Here is a 21,282-nt window from a genome sequence, read left to right on the forward strand (position 1 = left end):
ATCGCCCCATATTTGGTACTGTTCCACGTGCTTACAACGGGACTTCTGATGTGTGTTTCCTTCGACTAGACCGAGAGTTGTGAATAGGAGTTAACCGAAGCGTGGTAGGAGAATCGTCAAATCAAGTGAATAAATCGTGAGTTAATAAGGAAGCGTGGTACAGCTTTTTCACGTTTTCGACAGTGGCGACCCTGCCAGGACCGTGTTGGAATCATGGGCAAAAAAATTGCCGATCTTGAGGGCAAATTGAAGACGTTGAATTTTCGTTTGAAGAAGACAGGAGACTTGAAAGACAAAGTTTCCGTTGAGGCCTTAGTGACTGCAGTAGTCAAATTTTAACATATTCCCTAATTTAATTAAAGCTGAAGTAAAGAGTACGAGTTTGCGTTAAATTGCCATGCTTACAGGTGTTGAAACCCACTTCCCGAGGGGATTGCGAAACGGTTACTAAAATGGGAAAAGAATGCACCGGATGATGTATACTTTTCTTGCAGTCTTGTTCAGTACCATGAACCGATCAGCAACACTAAACTTCATGCATTTGGGCACAAATACACAAGCGTCAGGTGTGACACAGGGTCTGATTGCCGCCAAATACCGCCTTGCTAAGAAAAGTCTGATGATTCCTCGTTTGGAGCTCATGTCGGGCTACATGGCAGTCAACTTGTCAACAAATGTGCAGGCTGCACTAGAAGGCTTCAATATGATAGAGGATAAACAGTGCTGGGTTGGACAGTACCAACATTTGAAAACCCTGCTGACCTAGGGAGCCTAAGCAGCAGTGTGAACGAAGCGGAGCTATGGTGGAACGGTCGGCCATGGTTGTCCGACCCATTTCAGTGGCCTGCTGATAATATGACAAAGGGTGATGGATGACAGTAATGCAGAGAAGAAGGTTCAGCGAGCACTTTTCGTGCTTGTTGTTGACGCAAACAATGACTTTGACACTGTACTTAAGAAGTTCAGCTTGTGTAAAGCCATCAGAATTTGTGCATGGACCTAGCAGTTTAATCGTATTTCTTGCCACCCTTTCAAGTAGATAATAGGATCTCCTGCGACCATAGAAATTCAGCAACAAGAAATGTCTTGGATCAAGTAAGTGCAGAGCCAAGGGGCAAAGATGGTCAAGTTTGCCATGACCAGGAACAACTGAATCTGCAACTAAACACCAATGGTGTATTGGAATGCTGAGGATGCATTCAGGGTGAGTATCTGATTTACTTACCAGATTCTAAGTCTTTCACAGTAGAAATAATGAAGCAAGCTCATGAGACAACTCTCCATGGGGGAGTCAGCATGACTATGGCTGAAGTGCCAAGGTTGCCAAGGCTTCTACGGCTTGCTAAGAGAGTAGTGAAGCAGTGCTATGGCTGCAAGAGGTTCCAGGCTCAGCCCCTTCATTACCCTCCACCAGGTCATCTGCTGAAGTCACGTACTGAAGGGAGTACACCTTTTAATGTCATTGGAGTGGACTTTGCGGGACATATGAAGCATGGCGGTAAGTGCAAGAAAGAGGAGAAAGCCTAAATCTTACTATACTCCTGTTGTCTTACCTGTGGAATCTAATGAATACTTACACTTTCCTCGTATCGACATTATCTTTATTCATTTATGATAAAGCTGGGGTGATAGAGCGATAATCTCTCTTCAAAATCACTTTTTTGGACCTTGAAACTACATTTTGCCATACATTCCTTTCAAGGGAGTTGCAATGTTTGCCCTGTGGCAATCCCACAAATCTTTACCCAAACCCAAGGATCCGATTACTGGCAATTCATTCATTATTTACTGACTGTAAATTTATGAAAATCTCATATGGGAACTGTGGATAAATAAATGAATATGGAAGCAATCTTTGCAGTAATGAGTACTACTGAGGCAGTAGTGAAAATAAGACCTGAAAAAAAAAATTCAGGCCTGTACAGGATCCCCTACAGGCCTGAAGGGATCAATTGGACCAGAGATAAAGCATTAACAAAGATAAATTTGAATTGTTTTTACCTTTTTTTTGTTTTTTTGTTTTTGTTTTTTTTTGTGTAAAAGTTTTCACTTGTGAAGTGCCTGTTGATGGGCGCAAAAAAAAGAAAAGGAAAGCTTCTGTGTGCTGCAATGGCAGGAAGCTGTTCTTTATGAAATGATGGATTGCTGTCGTTGTTGTCAGACATAAGTTGAGAGAAATCATTGTATCAATTGTTTTGAGCGCAAATCAGAAAAAAACAAGTTTTAGGGGCTGCATGAGTGTACAGAAATGTACTAGTGTAAAAGAGTTGGACATCAGAATTGCATAGTAATCAGAACTAAAGAAGAAATTGAGAAGCCTAAATATGTAAAGAAATGGGGAAGAAAAGGGTTTCATTCCTAAAAAAACAGAATTGAGATCTTTTGCCATCTCAGGCCACAGTTTCACTAGCTGCTTTACTGCAAATAAGCCACTCAAAAGATCTATTATACTCATGTCTTGGGTACTCTAAGAAGACATTTCTGATGGAAACACAGAGATAATTGTTTTATATTTATCTATGAATCTTACGACACATTAAATCCTCCTTTTGTATCACCTATACTTTAACCCTTTAACTCCCATGAGTGATCAAGACAGAATCTCTCCTTACAATATCAATATAAAATCAACCAGATAAGTGATGAGAATAAAGAAAAATATTAATTTGGGGATAATTAGTCGATCCAATACTAAATTCTCTGAACTATGATCATAAAAATTGTGTGGTTGATAGTAAGGAGAAGTACAAATTTGGTCTGGGAGTTAAGGGTTATTACCAATTTAACCAAGCAATCAACAGAGATTGAAATACTTGAGAAGGCTGGCCATAGAAATCCAGGGGTCCTTACGCATAAGGGTTTTATATTTTAAATAAAAAAAAATTTAAATTAATATTTGAAATTAAAACATTTTTAGTCAGGGTTTCTTTATTCCTTTGCTGAAAAGCCTTTTTTGTATGATTTTCTCTATTCTTTTCAGGGCACCCAATCATCAAATTGTATACAAAAGTAGCGCTACTGAATTTTCTTTTAAAGCTTTCCAATCTGCAATCATGTTTCACATCAACCCTGGGTTTTTGTAACCCAGCTTTGAACAACCTGGTGGTGAATAATTTCTTTAGACATGCATGTTTCTTTTCTTTTTTTTATCTCTAGGGTGATTTTGGAGCAGCTGGCACTGTGACTTCATCTAAAGATGAAAGACATAATACCTTTTACACAGGATTCCCATTTGTAGTATGGACTGAAGAAGTGAGCTCACTTGAAATCACTTGAAATCAGAGTCCGACCTCCTCTTTGCTTTTAGTCAAGGTCCATATCACTAGTAGCAAACATAAGCATCCTGGGAGTGTAAGGTGAAGGCTGAAAGGGGACTTTTTTCTCTTCCTTCCATGTAGTGGGCATCATTTCCATGCAGGCATCACTGAGATTAAGGGGGGATGAGGTGGTGGGGGGGGGGGTGTGTCAACAGCAAGACTGCAAATGTCTATGCTATACAATACAATACAATATTTATTTGCCATATACGACATTTACACATGGAAAAAAAAAATGAAGAAAATTGATGACAGAAAATAAATGGCGAGAAAACCTGAAAGAAACCACGAGGCTTATAACAAGTCAGGTTTTCTCACTTAAAATAACTAATCTTATATTAGAATTACAATATGGACTTATGGTAATTAACTTTGACCGCGCACACGTACACACACACACACACGCACACACATATTAAGTAAGTTAGTTAAGAATTACTGCCTTACAGAAGCTAATACTTAGAGAGAAGAAATTCCTTAAGCTTTCTTTTAAAAGAAGCGGAGGAGGGAGAACTAGTTATGTCAGAATTTAACGAATTATAAAAGTTTGGACCTTGAAAGTAAATTGAAAACTTCCTGGTGTTCGTTCTGCACAGTGGCAAACGGAAGGACTGAGCATTCCTAGTATTATAATTGTGGATTTGACTATTCAGTAAAAAAAAGTTATTGAATTTGGAAGGGAGTGTAGAGTTCTCGAATGAAAACATAAAAGTACCTAATTGAAACGAATGGATATCATGAAATTTTAAGAGTTTAAGTTCCTTTAAAATAGGGCCAGTATGGGCAATGTATGTAGAATTGCTTACTATTCTTAACGCACGTTTCTGTAAGGTTACAATTCTTTGAAGGTTTGACTTATAGGTACCAGCCCAAGCTAAATTGCAATAATACAAATATGGAAGGATCATAGAATTGTATAAAGTACGAAGGGAGTGAGTAGAGAGAAAAAACCTAGATTTATGAATAATACCTATAGATTTGGATAATTTATTTGCTGTTAAGGATATATGCGATTTCCAGGTCAAATTGTCATCTAATAAAACACCCAAAAACATGGTCTCAGAAACACGAAGAATAGGCTGCTCATTTATGAAAACTTGAAATTCAAAGGATTGCTTCTTTTGCCAAGGCTTGAATACCATAAAATTAGTCTTGGCTAAATTCAAGGAGAGCCGGTTTGCTGCAAACCAGGTTGACAATTTGTTTAATTCTCTATTTAATGTGTTAATTAGGTAAACAGGGTCATTATGGGAGATAAATAAGTTTGTATCATCAGCAAACAAGATTGCATCAAGCAGGGGAGCATTGTTCAAATCATTAACATACAGGATAAAAAATAAGGGACCAAGAATAGAACCTTGAGGCACCCCACAGGGAATCCCCTGTGGGGCAGATCTAACGTTATTAAATTCGACAAATTGTGTCCTCTCAGAAAGATAACTTTTGACCCATTCTAGTGCCAGACCACGGATCCCATAATGATTGAGTTTTTCAAAAAGAATGTCGTGATTTACCGTATCGAATGCTTTCGAAAGATCTAGGAATACTCCAATGGCATGTTCTTTTCTATCAAATGCAGAAGAAATTTTGTCACACAAATCGATAAGCGCAAGGCTAGGAGAGCGATTTTTTCTAAAGTCATATTGATTATCACATAAGACATCGGAGTCATTGAGATAATTCATAATACGGTTGTAAATTATTCGTTCCAAAAACTTTGAAAAGCACGGTAGAACAGAAATAGGTCTGTAGTTGCTGAAGAGAGCTTTGTCACCTGATTTAAAAATAGGTATGACACGAGCAATTTTCAAATCATCCGGAACGATACCATGAGTAATGGAGAGATTTACAATGTGTGTTAATGGAGAGGAAACGCTGCATATAGATCGCTTTATGATAGACATAGGGATATTGTCATACCCAGCCGATTTTCCCGCCGGAAACGTAGATGCGATATCTATAATCTCCTCCTGAGTTGCTAAATTTAGGAACATTGACTGAGGGAAATGACCAGGAAGAAAATTCTTATACGAGGTCGTAGATTGAATTCGTTTAGCGAGGTTTGGTCCAATATTGCTGAAGTAATGACAAAATCGATTAGCAATCTCCATTGGGTCAGAAATATCTTGATCATCAACCTTAAACACAGAGTTGGGTTTAGGTCTCAATTTCTTGCTGTTTAGTACCTCATTAAGCAGACGCCAAGTGGCTCTTATATTGGATTTTGACTCGCTTAGCCTCTTATCATAATATAAACGTTTCGCGATTCGTAGGGAGTGATTCAGTTTGTTCTTATAAGTTTTATATTTCGCTTCGTTCCAGAGAGAGGGGTTTGAAATATACTGCTTGTATAGTTTGTTTTTCTGCTTGACAGATTTAAGTAAGCCCTGGGATATCCACGGTTTCCTAAAGTGAAGGCGACGCTTCAGTTTCTTCAAAGGAAAATGTGTTTCGTAAGCTTTAGTGTATCGCTCAAGAAATTTGCTGTAGCAGATTTTAGGATCATTATACCCGTCTATATTGAGCCAATCAATACAATGCTGCTTCAAGGGTGGCAGGTGCTTGCAATTTCATCATGTATCTGTTACCCATGCCAATTCATACTTCTTAGTAATGGAGTTTGAAGTCAGTATTGTAAGTTGCAGACCAAGTATTTCCTAGATTAATGGTCAAGGGTGCTAAATTGACCAATCATAATGTTAAATTGACTAATCATAGTGCACATACTAACTGAGAGATGACAATAACTGAAGGATAATAAAAATGTTTACCCTTCTTATTCCTTTTGACTGTTCTTAAGGTCTTAGCTTTGTGTGCTGCACATGAAACAACTTGTTAAACCAAAGACTTTTCCTGCATTAAATGGTATGAAGTCTGAATTAAATGAAGACTAACTTGGATAATTGTTTTTACTCATTAGGCAAAAAAACTTAATAATAGTACTAACAAAGATGACTCAAGTCTTCAGTTTTGTAATAAAGATTCTCTTGTTTGCAAACATAATTATGTATTTACAGTTACAATCTTTTAATAGGCTTTTTTTAAAACATAGGGAAACTTTAATACATGGCACTCTTTAAAAGATGCATGTTACATGCATGTATGATCCAATATGTACAGAAACTTTGCAATAGATTCAATAAAATAAATAAAATTAATAACAAAATAAATTACTTGGTTTTCAGAGCATTGACTAGTTTGTCACCTTTGAAAATTTTTAATCTGGGTTCTGTTTATATTGGATAGAGCACAACTGAAATATGTTATTACCAGTAAAAAAAAATGTCAATTAACTGAATGGATAATTACTTGTATCTTTTTCAATCTTCCTGTCTTTCACTTTGTGCTTTTGAAGAATATTTGAGACTACCTTGGCAAGTTATGTCTGTCAAAGGGCCCTCAAAATGTTTGTTATATTTGTTTGAATCACAATTTATGAATTTATGCTTGTTTAAGTTCAAACGAGACTGTTCAGAACCTCACACCACACAAATATGATTGTTACACTGAATGCTTTCCATGTATTTTTTTTTTAAACTAGACACTTTCTTTCAGCACTCGTGAACAAGGCTCAAATTTCTAGGTACAATGCCACATTGAAAGATGCGTCACAGTTACCTTATATCGATACTACCAGAAACATTTTTTGTTTATTTTGTGGTATAGTAACATGGCCTGCACTGGTATAGCTTCCACTGTTTCTTTAGCACAGCAGTTTCTAATCTATCTACATATCCCTCTTCCTAAAAAATCTCTCTTTCTAATGATGCCTAAGGATGTTTTTCACCCAATACACAAACTGCATCAACCTACAAACATTTACAGGTGGTGTATGCATTAGAGTCGTATTTTAGAAGCAAGATCTTTCCTTATTGTGTCAACTTCTTTTTTCTCTTTTTCATGTCTCAGTCTCAATATTTCAAGTATTGTAATTTCCTGGTCGTCATCATCAGCTTGAGTGTCACTCATTCCTGGACTACCTCTCCTCCTGCTTACCATCTGTTTTGGTTTAGGGACATTCTTGGCATAGTTCAAAGCCTGAAAGACAAAGTGAGCAGTTTCAAAGAGAGTGCAATTCTAGCCATTGAGCAGGGTCAGAGGGCTTTTCTAACCAATAAGTGAGGTTTCCAAGAGATCTGGTATGACCAGGCCTCTCACATGATTGCTTCGTCATTGGGGCTGCCTCACAAGTGAATGCCTGTTCTATGGCTAATTCAATTCTTGCATGAGTATTATGTGTTAAGATTACTCTTGACCTCAAGTACCCCATCAATGGAAATGTACTACTTACAGCTTGCCGTTTTGCCTCTGCCTCCTTGATATGTTTAGGTTTAACTGGCTGTTGAATTGATCCTTTTTTCTCCTGCTGTTTCTTCATGGTTGAGTGCTGGGCCCTCAACATTGCTGCATACTCTCTTTGCTTGCTGACTTTTCTCATCTAAAAAATTTTAAGGACAGTTGTGGCAATTTTTGCAAAGTACATTATTTCATACCCTGTTAAAGGTACGTTAAGTCTGTGCTCAAGTCAAGAGGCCCATGCAACCAGAGATTATCCCAGTTTGCCTAGTATGAAGTCACTAGCAGTATGATAGGATCCCTGACAGGATGCCAGTCCATTATGAGGGAGCCTTCAGCATTTTCATGATAATTTGCCAACACCCATTTATATTCCTGGGTGACAAGAGGCATTGTGAGAGTAGAATCACAAGCCCATGAACAGAATGCATTCAAACCCTTTAACCCCTGAGAGTGATTAGCAACTAATTTCTCATATCAGTATCACCCCTAAAACAAATATTGAGGTTATGAGAATAAAGGAAATGATCACCAACTAAAGAAGCTCTTGATTTTTAAACAAATTCTCCTTGTCAGTACCATAGGAAATTTATTGAGAACATTATGGAGAAAATCTATACTGATGTCAGGGTGTAATGGGTTAACCCTGACCAAGTCCTGAACCTGAATTTTTGATGAAGAGTCCAGTGTACCAACCATAAGTCTGCTGCATCTCCCAGTGTGTACAGTGTGACTGTGACCTCAAAATGTGGTGAGAACATCAGTCATGCACTATGACGGGCCTTGTGTGCCACTGTTTTGTTCTTACTGCATTTTGACATAATTTGTGATCTACAGCTGTACATATATTGCTGAACAGATCCAGGGCAACATGGAATCTATTTGCTAATTAGATTAGAGTGTACCCATAATGCATGTTTTACATGTGGTCATAATCCCCAAATAAATGATGCAAACCCTGTCTGGGTTTGTACATGAACCAGCAAATATACCTCTTGCCAAATGGCAAATAAATTGGGTAAATTTAAGAGCAACTTGCAGACCATAAAACCATTGACTTCAGCAAATGGACTGGTAATTTTTAAATGTGCAAGATTGTTAAAAAGGTTCTAAGTTAGCCGACTGTGATAAAAAAGAAAACACATAGGCTGCATAATGTCATGCTCTCTTGCTGAAAACTGACCCACACGCTTTCAGAATAGACAACAGAACGCACTGTTTGTCAGCCTGTGTTGATGACTCTGAATACTTCAATTAAAAAAAAAAAACAATTAATATTTACCTTCTCCTTAAAGTCATCAGTGTCATTGTTTGGTCCTAAGCCACCAGCAGGCCGCTCAACCTCAGAGCCAACAAAATTTCTGTAGTCCTTTAAGCTGTACGGTTTGTACTGAAACAATGGTTGTCTTAAGCTGGAATAACTTCCTGATGCTTTACTGCTTCTGTCAGCATCTGCCATCCCATGTAATGATAAAGAACTTGGATTTGCTAAGTACGGTTCTGAGGAAAATTTCCTGTGTAAACTGGATTCTGGGAATTTGTTTGCTTTTTGTAAATTTTGAAAATCAGTGTCAGATAAGGCTGATGATGAATTATAATCTTCTTCGTGCAAATTATGTACACTGGAGATGAGAGGTGTACGCTGGTAACCGTAAATACCTGGGGGTGCAGACTGGGTGGAGAGAGAGTTATAATGTGTTGGTTGAAAAGACCCAGCCATTGAATGCCTCTGTCTTGAGTTTGCTGCAGCACTTTGGTATCCTCTGCTATAACCAACTAGATCTGAATAATTTGATTCTAAAGGATTATAGTATGAGCCAAAGTCTTGGCTGACATCGTAGTAAGGACCATGTGAATGACTGTGATATGTGTCAAGTGACTTCTCTAGAGAGCTGTCTCCTTGAAAGTTTTGATCATTATCATAGTGAACTGGACTTACAGAGTTTTGGCCACTAAAATCATCACTGATTTTGTGAGAATGCTGTGACTGACTCTCTAAGCCTGAGCCAGGTACATTCGCAACAGTTTCTTCTGTTTGGTTTCCAGATTTTTCTTTGGATTTTTCGACATTCTTTCTCGTCCTCATTCCGTGAACTTGAGCATAGCCAGTCCTCTCGGAAACCTTCTTCCCAACCCTCTCTTTGTTTCTTTCTATGATGTGCTGTGGCTTTCGCGGTTTAGGCTTTCCGACTTTTTTGCTGTGTTTCATGTTGTCATTTAGTAGCGGAGTAGAACTCTTGGGAATATCCGAAATGTCTTCCGAAGTCTCTACCTGCGAAGGCTCGATTTTCATCTTGGTGGATTCAACTCGTTTGGGTTCGTTTGATTCTACAGGCTTTGAGAACTCGAGAGAATCATTTAATGAAGACTCCAAACTATCAGTGACCCTTTCCGTGTCTTCCTCCTGACCATTGGACGCAACCATGCTACGAATAACATCATCATCCGACGGTTCTTCATCCAATATGGCGGCCAAAACAGTAGGCGACGCAAAGGTCGTTATTTTGTCTTCAGCGCCGTTGTTGCTTTGTCTTTCTTCGAGGCTTTCCATTTGGCATACATCGAAAAACAAATTACATCATTGTGTGCGGTTTAGAAAATTAACTAAACACCAAAAAATATTCACAAGAAAATCCAGTTTTCACGCACGACAAAACTACCCACGATGCATTTCTCGTTGCCATGGACTACAGTTCAATTGGAGGGAGGGGTGGTAGGGGCACTACCAAAATAAGGAGGTGTATTAACGTAGGTCGAAATTTTCTTCAATCTGAGAGTACTACGGGAGAAGCCCTCCCCTATTGCACAGAGTAAGCGTTTTCTTAGAAAAGCCTGGATCCTACTCAACACAGCAACAAGTAAAGCCGATAAAAATCTTGTTAACGATTATTTGACGGATGGTGTGTTGTCTTTTTGGTAGAGAGGAAAAAGATTGAATAATTTTAGGGTATTCCTTTAGGTCTCTTTTATTTTCACCGAAGAGCCGAGTTTCACGTTTGAACGGAAAACTCTCTATGTTTTGCGCTGAGGAAAAAAATAATTATAGTAAATTTCATACATTGGCATATTTACAACACTAAAAAAGAATCGAAAATTAATCACGGTCTCCTGGAAAAGTGAAGAATACACAGCTAAGGGCTCCCGATATTTTAACTTGGTAAGCTGAAAAGTGTAACAGCAAATGATGAGTGTAATTTTATTCGTATCTGCCAACATTGGGGCATTTTCTGGACGAGACGATCAGTTAATAGCTTCATCATCAGCGCTTCCGCAGAAGTATCTGTCCGCTGGCTGGTAATTACGAGGTCTTTACCAACGCGAGCCGGCGAGAGGTTTGGTTCTGGCTCGTGCCAGACCCCAGGCAAATCTCCTCCTGACTTGTCTCCTTCCCGCAAGCAGAGAAAAGCGCTTCCTGCAAGTTAATGAGGGTCTGTTTGAAAGCTAATCAGCTAGTACCAATAGTGACCTTTTTGACGGCGTGGGCGGAAAGCTATTCTCAGATGTGATCTTTGGGGCAGAGAGAAACTTGTTTCACAAGTTCTACCATGTAAGTTAGAGTGAATATTGCGAGCATCATTTTCCAAATAATTTTATTATGTTTAATCTGGATTTCCTTAGCGTTATATGGGATCTGGAAATGACATCACACGTAACACGAAAAAATTCTTAAAATATCTGACTTTATAAGATAAAAGAAGTTGTTTCATCGCGCACACCACGTGACTACTCCTTCAACTAGCCACCATGAAGTTTACCTAAAGCTGACGGTTCGAGCAAAAACCCTTCGTCAGAGCGAATTACGAAAGGGGCGAACACTCAGAGCGTCAGATTTAGAGATTGTTTATAGTGACCGATTTACATTAACAACTCAGTTGATAAAACCAGATTACGTTATGATATCCTCAGACGCAGTACCACAGTTTCTTTAGAAACGTGTCCCCTTTGCTCCTTTAACTGTTGTAGCTATTGTTCAGTTGTCAACATCACTGTTCACTACATTCTTTCTGTTCTAGAAGCAGGCGATATTATAAGACCAGAGTGATTTAGGAAGAATCTAAAACAAGCCCAGCACAAAATCTTTAGAGTTCCAGAGCCTCGACTTTAACTGCGGTCACGAAAACAAGACTGACCATTCACATCATAAGTCAGACTAGAGCAATTTTCCATTGAGTACCGCAAGAAATCTGGGATTGCTTTGTTTTTTCTTCATTTCGCTCTGTGATTAGTTTAGAAAACTCGCATCACTTTCTCAACCAATTCGGTGTGCAAAACTAAAACCAATCATGACTTGGTTGCTCGCGTTTTCCCGCGCTTTGGGCAGACTGCTTATTTTTTCCTTGAGTTCTCATTGGCTCTTAAATGTATTTTCGTTTTTCAGTGATTGGCCATTGTTATTAATTTGGTTTTTATTCTATGACACTCTATCGAAAAGCGCGTTAAATTCAGCTTTTCCAGTGGTATCTGGAGGTTTCGTCCCATTGCAGGTTCGCTCTCAACCAGTTCGCCTCGACCTCGGAGAGTGGTGGTAGAGACGACCATGTTAATTTTGATGAGGCTAACTCATCGTCATAGGGGCGAACTTGCAGTGGGAAGAAGCTTCCCTAAACCCTACCAGTTGGTGCTTAGGACCGAAATAGGCATTGATGACAAAGATGGCAGGGCCCATTCATCTCTTGTTTCTTGTAAACTGATTGGTCAGTTTTGAGTACAGAACTCCTGTAATAGAAGTCATACTGTGATAGAGAAATTTTCATCTTCGAAAAACTGGAATGTAAGAACTTCAATATCAGCTTTGATTGTCTTCCTCGTATCCTTCTGTTTTCATGTCTGATATTCCAAGATCGTCTTCTTGTTCCTTTGTTCTTGGGTAATGAACGATTTCCAGTTCAGGGTCTGGATCTGGAGCATACAAATTCTGTAAAGAGGAAAGGGTTCTGTCTTGAGTCATGATGATAAAATCAAGACTTCTGTTTTCCAAGACTTTTTTCCCCACAATTTGATTGAGACCAGTCAGCGGGAATACGTATTAACTTATGGAAATAGCTCCGCAAAAGTTGCAATACTGCCAAGTTCTAGGGCTAGATGTTGAAAACTAACAAAGATATGAGTCTAAACATATCGCGGAGAGCAAAAAGCACCTCTCCACGTGTGTAACTTGCCTTTCGACTTCACCTCGTAGTTGCTTCCCCTTACTTGAGGCACAGGCCAGTGCGAGTCGGGCGCGAAGGAAGACGTGGGAAGAAAAAGACTCGTTCCCTTGCGCGTAACTCACACTCACGCTCATCTCGCGCATGACTCGCCTTGCAAGTTCGCCTCGCGCTTACTTCCACTTGTTTTAGGCAGAGAAAGTGTGTATTAAGGGCGAAGGTAGTAGCGCAAAGTGAAAAAAAAAACTTCTCCCATGGCTTACCACTCGCCTATCGAGTTCGCCTTGCACTGTTTCCACTTGCATGAAGCGAAGAAAAGGGCGGGTCACGCTAATGGGTACGAGCGCGAAAAGAAAAGCCCTCCCGCGCGCGTGTAACTCGCCGTTCGAGTTCGCCTTGTGCTTGCCTCTACTCGCTTAAATATGCTGACTGAGGCTAAATTTTAAAAAATGGACAATATATTACTTACTCCATGGGCTTAAGAAAAATTACCTGAATATAGCTGTTTCCAGCCGGGTCATCCAGTGTGATCAGAACATTCATTTCCTCGCCATTAATTACCTGCGCAATAAATTGAGTAGAGCGGGCTTAAAATAGACACAAAGAAAGAGTCAGGAAAGAGTTGATGCACGCACGCATTGATGAAGTCTCCATAAAAGACTTGGGCAGGAAAGAGGAAACGGACGAGAAGATGGTGACATTAGTAAAGGTAAAGCAAAAGGGGAGGAAGGAGAGAAGAGGACTGGAGACTAGAAAGGAGAGGGAAAAGAACGAAAAGAGAGAGGAACCAGTTAGAAAACAAAATCAGTAAAGCGGGAAAGGTGGATAACCTTCAGCTCCCGGAAGTGATTAACACGTAACTTCTCCTTCTAATATCCATACCTAATCCAGCAAGTAGGTAATGAGAATATTCAAACTCAACAAGTGGAAGTTGCTATCTTGATCTAACACTAAATTCTCGTAACAAATTTACAAGGAAATGTATAGCAGCTAGAGGGGAGAATTAATGATCAGATCTTGGAAGTTGAAGGGTTAAGGGATGAGATAACAACAAGAAAGGGAAAAGGAAGAGGAGATAGGAGAGCGGGGGGGGGGGTGGGGTGGGGAATAACGGTTTTTACCTTGTCCAAGTTGGTGATAAATGTTTTCATCTTCGCACTGAATTCAGCCGGGCTGTCTCCAAAGCCAAAAGGATTCAGCGACTTTAGCTGTTACAAGAGGAAAACAAATGGAACGATCAGTTCTGACTGAAAGAAAACGATGCGTGGTGACGGGCTTAACCCCTGATTAATTAATTTACTCTCGCAATACTTCAGCATTTGGTCCAATTGTGTTCACCCGTACCCCGATCTCACGCGCGATATAAAATATATTTTATGCAAGATGAGTATCACGTACCTGATCCTTGATATTACACAAAAGGCCCTCTAATGTCGTGAATCGTCCACCCAGTGTGCCGGCTGCGATGTGGAAATCCAATGATGGCATGTATACTTCACACGTTTCTGACTGCAATAAAGATAGACGTAAGATCACGGTGGAATCCGTTAAAACAGCCATCCTTCGGCAGACAAAAGACGAGAGCATTCCGGAAAATTTTGTCATATTCTTCCTTGAAAATCACCACGAAAAACTTAAAACCTCAGCTCCCCGTTCATGCGATTTCGGAATAAGATTTTAGCATCCAATAATGCAAACAAAAGTTGAAGCTGTACCTTCAGCACATCTCTGTTGAGATCCAAAGGATCTGTTATCCTGAGAGTGAGTCTCGTTCCATGAGGTTCCATACCAGCTAAAACAAATTTTGACCAGAAAGTTAAATTGACTGGAAACTGGGGACCAATTCATATTACGCCGTCAACAACGCTAGTTCAGAGAGCACGCCTCGCTGCTCGTCCCCAGTCCTTTCCCCACTTTTGACTATGAATGGGGGAAGCACACGAGATGTGTACGTGTGGGCGGAGTAGATGTTATTGTCTTCTTCGTCGTGGCAGTGCTAGTATCCGAGCCCCGCAGGCGCACATTAAGCGTAACAGAAGACTAGACGGGTCAGGCGAACCACAAACCGAAAAGCATATAAAAAAAACGCAACTGCAACAACAGAAACGAACCAAGAACCAGTTACTTACCGCCAGACTTGACTTCATTTGACCTATGCCCGCAAGCATCGCAATTGGTCGCCATAATCACCACCTCTTTAAAATGCGGTATAGCTGACATACTAGTTAAGGTGAATCCGGTTTAATAAGTGATGGACAGTGAATAAAATTTCATGAACGGTGAACGTTGATGACTGTACGTATATATTACATACGTACAACGGAAAAATCAAAGACAAAATGACAAAGAGACAGACGTAAGTACCAGCGCACGTACGTACGGACGGACAGACAAAAAAACACAGGGGCGTACGGACGCAGAGGGATACCCGTGGAGAGACCAACGAACGGAGAGACAAACGAGGGGACAGAATGACACACACACAGTCACACATTAATCGAGCAGTTGAGGTATGTAAACGAACTACCTTGATTTGAAAGTAATAACAATAGCATTAAACTGAAAACAAATAAAACGGCAGTAAGAAAAGAGGATACCAACAAGCTTCATTCTGGTTTCTGTAGGTGCATTACACGAAGGACAATTTGTTGGAAAATTTAACACCTGCAAAAAAGCAACGAAAGAGGAGAGAGAAAGTTAACCCGGAAGCTAACGGACCTGGCCTTCGTTGGTGCTTATTCCGGTAGAAATCAACATCATTGTTCGACCTACTGGGTACTTAAGCATACTGGGGCAACAGAACATGTAATATATGTCACGGTATTACATTGTAAAACAGGGCACAAGGAACCGAAACAATTCTTACCTCGTCATTTACATTTGTTTGCTCTTCCTCTGTGTGTGGGAACGTGGAAAAGAACAGAGTCAAACTTTGCATACTAACAAATGATATCAAGGTGAATACTAACAGATGATATCAAGCTGTAAGAGAGAAACTGTTACATGATCATGTTCAGTTTTCAAGCTTTAATTTAAGATTGTCAAAACAACAAATCTGAAATGAGTTAACGACTCGTGCTCTGGAAGGGAGGAGAGCGATAAGTGGGGCACATTTAACTCTACGATACACGGTTGATGAACAGTCAGGACACGCCTTTTTCCGCCCGCGGGAAGATTTGAGACGAGAAAGGAAGAGGCTGGTCGGAAGTCTGGCACTAATAATCAGTGTTAGACTGTTTACAGACCTTTCGCCAGCTCGCATCGCTCATACTTTCCCAAGGGCAAAAAAACGCTGCTACCAAAGCCCTGATAATGAGGGCCTGCTCGCAAGTTGATAATCAGCAATTTTAGGGGTGGGAGGGTGGGGGAAATTCTCGCGACGCTCTTGCATTTATTTATGTTTCCTGCTCTGAGAACCTTACCTATTTCAATGACATGCTTAGGAATTATTTTTATGGGGGTAAGGCTACTCAATTTTACTATGCATTTCTTATGAGGCGGGAGAAGCTAAGCAAATGGAGAAGCGGTTTGTGACAGGTCTTACGTAACACTCGCTTTTTTTTTTCTAATACAAAATAACCAACAGTCCAAATAAACAGAGGATTTTTGCACGGGATTCGCGCGTTATCTGTGCACTTCTACGTAAAGTTGGATATCAATCTCCTGTGACTTTTCTACTGATATTTCTCAATGAAAACCTTATTATCTGACCTTCTTCCTCTTCTTGTTTCTCCTCTGTTTGACTGGCTGGCTGGAGTCCTAGTTGGGCGTTTTGTTCTGCGTTTCTGCGATAATACACCATGGTCATCTGTGGGTCTTCTTTAGGGGCATGTGGGTTTTCGATGAAACTGTTGCCAGATGAATCATCTAGGTGAAGGGTGAACTTCCGGTTTCCATCGCGGCATTTTGTCAACTGCGCCACAAAATCATCAATTTTCACTGCATTGTCAGGATCCATGATCTGTTGACAATTCAAATGGAAATACAAAAATCAATCGGTGACTTGACGTACTGTAACAACTTACAATTATTGTATTGTACAACAGAACCCCACTGACTCGAATGCTGTTACCTCGAAACCCTGGTAGCTCGAAAGAGGTCCGATCTCTCTAGGAGATCAGCCAACTCAAACCCCTGCTAAAGCAAACCTCTTTTTGGGTTCCCCCTGGGAGTTCAAGTTAGCGGGGTTCTATTGTGTTTAGGAAAAAAATTGGATTTACACCTACAAGGCAATGTTTCAGAGTGTTGTTTGATGTAGAGCAATAGATTTTCTCTCTTTGCTTCAACTTAACTACTGGTAGGCAGACCATGCTTCAAACAATCTTTGTAGGAGTAATAATTAAAATCAAATTATAATAATAATAATAACCACAACAATAATAATAGTAGTAATAATAATAATAACATTAATTGACCACTCCCCCAAAGGGGCTTTTAAAGGCCAATACAAACAGATTGTACATAAACATGGTGAATAAACATAGAGTTTAAAAACTTCTATCTGGCAGGAGGCAGACAAGTTTGCTGTATGGAGACTGCTGCCAAGGTGTTTATTGCAGGGCAATGGAAAACAAATCCAGCTAGTAGCAGGATGGAGGGCTTGAACCTAAAACCAACAGTGCCTTAACTACTTGGCCATACTCTGATTCACATGATTTGGATCATGTTATGCTCAGTTTAATTTGCCTCAAACTAATCCAGGTAAAGCCTACGATTACATGTATAGAATTATCAATGATTTTATCAATAATTTACCCTTCTAACTGGCTGATCTTGCTCCAAAGCAGTGATGGCACGTCCTAAAAGTCCTTCGATGGTGGTAAGTTCTATGCAAAAAAAGAAAATTCAGTTTACAAGCAGACTTAGAGATTACAAAACAAAAGGGCAAGTCTGTACACTGCTTTCTGTCAATTAGCAACCTAATAAAAGCATTTAACATGTTTTGATAAGATCAGTAATCACAGCAAAACTCATCTACAAAAAATATGTAAAAATTAAATGTAACTTGTATCAAAGCTCACATGAGAGAAAAAAAAAAAACAGCCCCCCTCAGGTGGTAGAATGATTCTACTTCACTCTGTACCTCTTAAATACACGTATTGCCTAAACAATTACCAGCAAGTCACTGATTACACAGTTATGAAAAAAAAAATTAACAAAGGTGATGATATCATTGCTACCTCCTTTCTGGGAAAAAGCAGGACTCTCAAACTCCAACTCTGGAATGGTAAATGATGCAGAATCTGATTTGACTACCTGTCTGTTCAAATCCTGTTGACACAGAAATTAAAAAAATAAACACATTACTACTCAGTCAACTGACTATCTCAAAATCTAATGTACAGTACTGATAACTTATCACCTTTTACTGCAATACTAACAATAACCACATTTTGGGCAATGCTACATCTCCTATTCCATTAAAAGTATGTTCTTTAGGTGTACAATTAACTTTTAAAATATATTCTAAGTGTGTGCTGCCTTTGGTTGTGTTGTGAAAAAAAAATTGACAACCGCAAAGAGTGAGTGTCCACAAAAAAGTTTAAAGAGGTTCTAGAACCAGTTCCAAATTCTCAAAACCAGTTTTTCCTTTGTCTCAGATTATGGTTAATCCTTTAACCCCTGAGAATGATAAGCATCTAATTTCTCCCAACAGTACCAGCCTTGGATAAAATATTACGGTTGTAAGAATAAAGGAAATGATCAGAAACATAACAAGCTTTTGGTTATTAGACAAATTCTCCTTCTAGAAAGGAAATGGGAAATGTATAGAGACCAGTATGGAGAACTTGTAGACTGATGTTAGGGTGTAAATGGTGAATTGTCACAGATCTGAGAAAAATCGAACTGAAGATCAAACTGATTTGCAAATTCTTCAACTAGTGAAAAATTTAACATAGTTTATAAGCTTAACCTTTTAACTCCCAAGATCTCATTAGTAATTCTCCTCACTGTCTGCCATGTGGTTCTTGTGGTGTTAGTTTGGAGAATTTGGTATTGGATCAACTAATAATCCCCTTTTTAAGACCTTCCTTTATTCCCATCACTTGTCTGCTTGATATTGTATTGGTATTGTAAGGAGAAATTCTGTCTTGGTCACTTGTGGGAGTTAAAGGGTTAACCCCTGAGAGAGACTAACATCTAATTTCTCCTTAGAAAATCACCCCTGAATGAAACATTAAGGTCATGAGAATAAAAGTAATGATCACCAACAAATTCTCCTTGTCATCACCCTTGGAAATGTATAGAGAACAGTATGGAGAATATGCATATTGATGTTAGGGTGTAAATGGTTAAGTCTGTACCTAGTCAATGGTTACAAGAAACTTGAAATAAGTGGGTTCAAGAAAGTACAGGTAAGGTCTAATTTCTGGCCAGTGGAGACAACCAAAGAGATGGGCAAGCACAAAATAACAAGGGTCTGTTTGTTTATGATGAGGACTGGTAATGAAAGACAGAAGATTTAAGAACTACAAACAAAATTGAAAGGGTCTTCATTTTGTAGAAAGCCCTCCTCAAACTATAAAAGGAAGACCCTCACTGACTTGTTTTGTTCAACTATCAGAGAAACAAAGTTGGATCAATATCAGTATCTGGGTAACTGCCCACCTACCCCTCCCTTAACTCAACAACAGTCAACAACAAGTTAAGGTTAATGTTGGGTTAGGGGAGGGGAAGGTGGGCAGTTGCCCAGATACTGATATTGATCCACAAAGTCTTCATTTTCACCACATAATCAAAGTTTGAGTTTTTGGTCTCTGGTCCTTGGTATGTGTTTTAAAGACATTCCACGGGTCAGGTTAAAAAAAATGAGGATAACTTTGCCTTTTCACCCACCCAATCATCCACTCGTTACCGCTGGTTGAGACCTTCGAGCTGACTGCATTGATTATGTAGAACTTTACATAATCTATTCATAACACTTTAACTCCCAGATCAAATTTGTAATTCTCCTTACTGTCAACCATACAATTCTTATAATGTTAGTTCAGAGAATTTAGTATTGGATCAACTAGTTATCCCAAAATTGATATTTTTCTTTATTCTCATCACTTATCTGTTTGATATTGAATTGATATTGTAAGGAGAAATTATGTCTTGGTCACTCATGGGAGTTAAAGGGTTAACTTGACAGATCACCTTTGGAGAGGATACCAACAGTTTAATGTTGCATCCCATATCTTGAATTCTTCCCGCAGACTGGATTTCATTATTGGCGTAACCGCAGTGAGGACATTCAAATGACATCAGAACAACTTCTCTAAAGAATGGTATTCTTGTGAGAAGTATTCGAGTTGTTCCCTAATGAAGATAGATTATTTTGCATCAGGAAAATTGTAATTAAGAGATGGAGAAATGCTGATGAAAAGGGAGTGGTTTGGTTCACTCAATTCCAGTTATCAGCTCATATTCTGAGTTGCCTTAGGTAGAAATGCATTAGGCTAACTGTTGCAGAGCTGAAAACAAGGCTCCATATATCCAAATGTTCAGGATTGGTTACGGCCAGCTTGGAGCTAAGTGCCTTGTTGGCTATTTATTTACCAGCTCATGTGCAATGTACAATGGAATAACTGTTGAGTACATACACGTAATTGCTATCATCTCAAACTAGGCATATCTTTCAACACCCCCTTCCTTCTCCCCCCACCCTGCCCCCATTATATTAAAATTTAGTCACTGTAGTCGGCTTGTAAGAGTTTATCAACTCCATTTTAAACACAGATGTTTGAACTCCAAACTCTCACACATCATTTCAGTCCAAGACTGCATGTATCATTTGGAGATGATTTCCCCCTTTTTTCTCACAATAAAGCGACAGTACTTCCAATTCTTAATGAGAAAACTAAAATGAAACTTAGATTACAAGCAAGATGACGGCAAATCAAGAACATCCACGTTTCACAAGCTAATTAGGAAACACTTTTTCAGTTATGTTTTCGAATCCTAGCATTGATCTTTGTTAACTCCCATATATCTCGCATTTTTAAAGGCAGAATTTTTACTGAGATCTAGCTTGTTAATCAATGAAGAGTGTGTACCTTAAAACAGAGCTGTACTGTACAAAATTTGATCAAAACTACATAAAGGAGACAAACCAATTGTATACTAATCATACAGCGATAAATCAAATTTTAATGCTTTTGAAAGAAAACCATTTTAAGTTTTAACTGGTGAGTAAAATATATATTAACCCTATTTTTATTTTATTTTATCTATTTCATTTTAGTGGAAATTTTTAGACTCACGTTTTCATGGCAATTCATGCACAAACTTTCCACTGCATTGGTTTGTGGTTCGTCATCTGCATCGATGTCTTTAAAAAGCAGTTCATTTGTTTTTTCTTCCATAATTTCAAACAAACATCTGTAAAATTTAAAGTACGACCTCCAAACTTTCTAAAAATTTCAACAACACTTGCAATAATCTCTGAAAGATCGAGTACACGTTTTCTCAGCGATGATGTAGCTGCAGTGCCAATACTGCAGGCTCACTAAAACTAGACCTAGTCTCTCCCGTTCCAA

The 21,282-nt window shown here is 39.1% G+C and overlaps 2 protein-coding genes and 1 long non-coding RNA gene across 3 annotated transcripts; 1 reads left to right on the forward strand and 2 right to left on the reverse strand.

The window, feature by feature from the left end:
- Positions 1-38: 38 nt before the first annotated feature.
- On the forward strand, positions 39-3,489 carry LOC113681241 (uncharacterized). The gene is made up of 2 exons (XR_003447170.2): positions 39-1,498; positions 3,157-3,489. It is a non-coding gene; the product is annotated as an uncharacterized LOC113681241 (long non-coding RNA).
- A 2,796-nt stretch (positions 3,490-6,285) lies between these two features.
- LOC113681240 (uncharacterized) lies at positions 6,286-10,291 on the reverse strand. The gene is made up of 3 exons (XM_027198318.2): positions 8,896-10,291; positions 7,609-7,755; positions 6,286-7,355 (listed from the first exon to the last, which is right to left on the reverse strand). Exons 1-3 carry the CDS (start codon positions 10,162-10,164, stop codon positions 7,155-7,157), a joined length of 1,617 nt encoding a protein of 538 aa, XP_027054119.2. The 5' UTR covers positions 10,165-10,291; the 3' UTR covers positions 6,286-7,154.
- An 898-nt stretch (positions 10,292-11,189) lies between these two features.
- On the reverse strand, positions 11,190-21,244 carry LOC113681242 (zinc finger protein ZPR1-like). The gene is made up of 13 exons (XM_089210322.1): positions 21,007-21,244; positions 19,901-20,062; positions 17,941-18,031; positions 17,516-17,586; positions 16,472-16,721; positions 15,627-15,655; positions 15,358-15,424; positions 14,890-14,973; positions 14,476-14,552; positions 14,159-14,269; positions 13,882-13,968; positions 13,253-13,321; positions 11,190-12,528 (listed from the first exon to the last, which is right to left on the reverse strand). Exons 1-13 carry the CDS (start codon positions 21,106-21,108, stop codon positions 12,400-12,402), a joined length of 1,329 nt encoding a protein of 442 aa, XP_089066448.1. The 5' UTR covers positions 21,109-21,244; the 3' UTR covers positions 11,190-12,399.
- Positions 21,245-21,282: the final 38 nt, after the last annotated feature.

Source organism: Pocillopora damicornis, chromosome 6 (assembly GCF_964200805.1).
Source record: "Pocillopora damicornis chromosome 6, jaPocDami1.2, whole genome shotgun sequence".
Classification (NCBI taxonomy): domain Eukaryota; kingdom Metazoa; phylum Cnidaria; class Anthozoa; order Scleractinia; family Pocilloporidae; genus Pocillopora; species Pocillopora damicornis.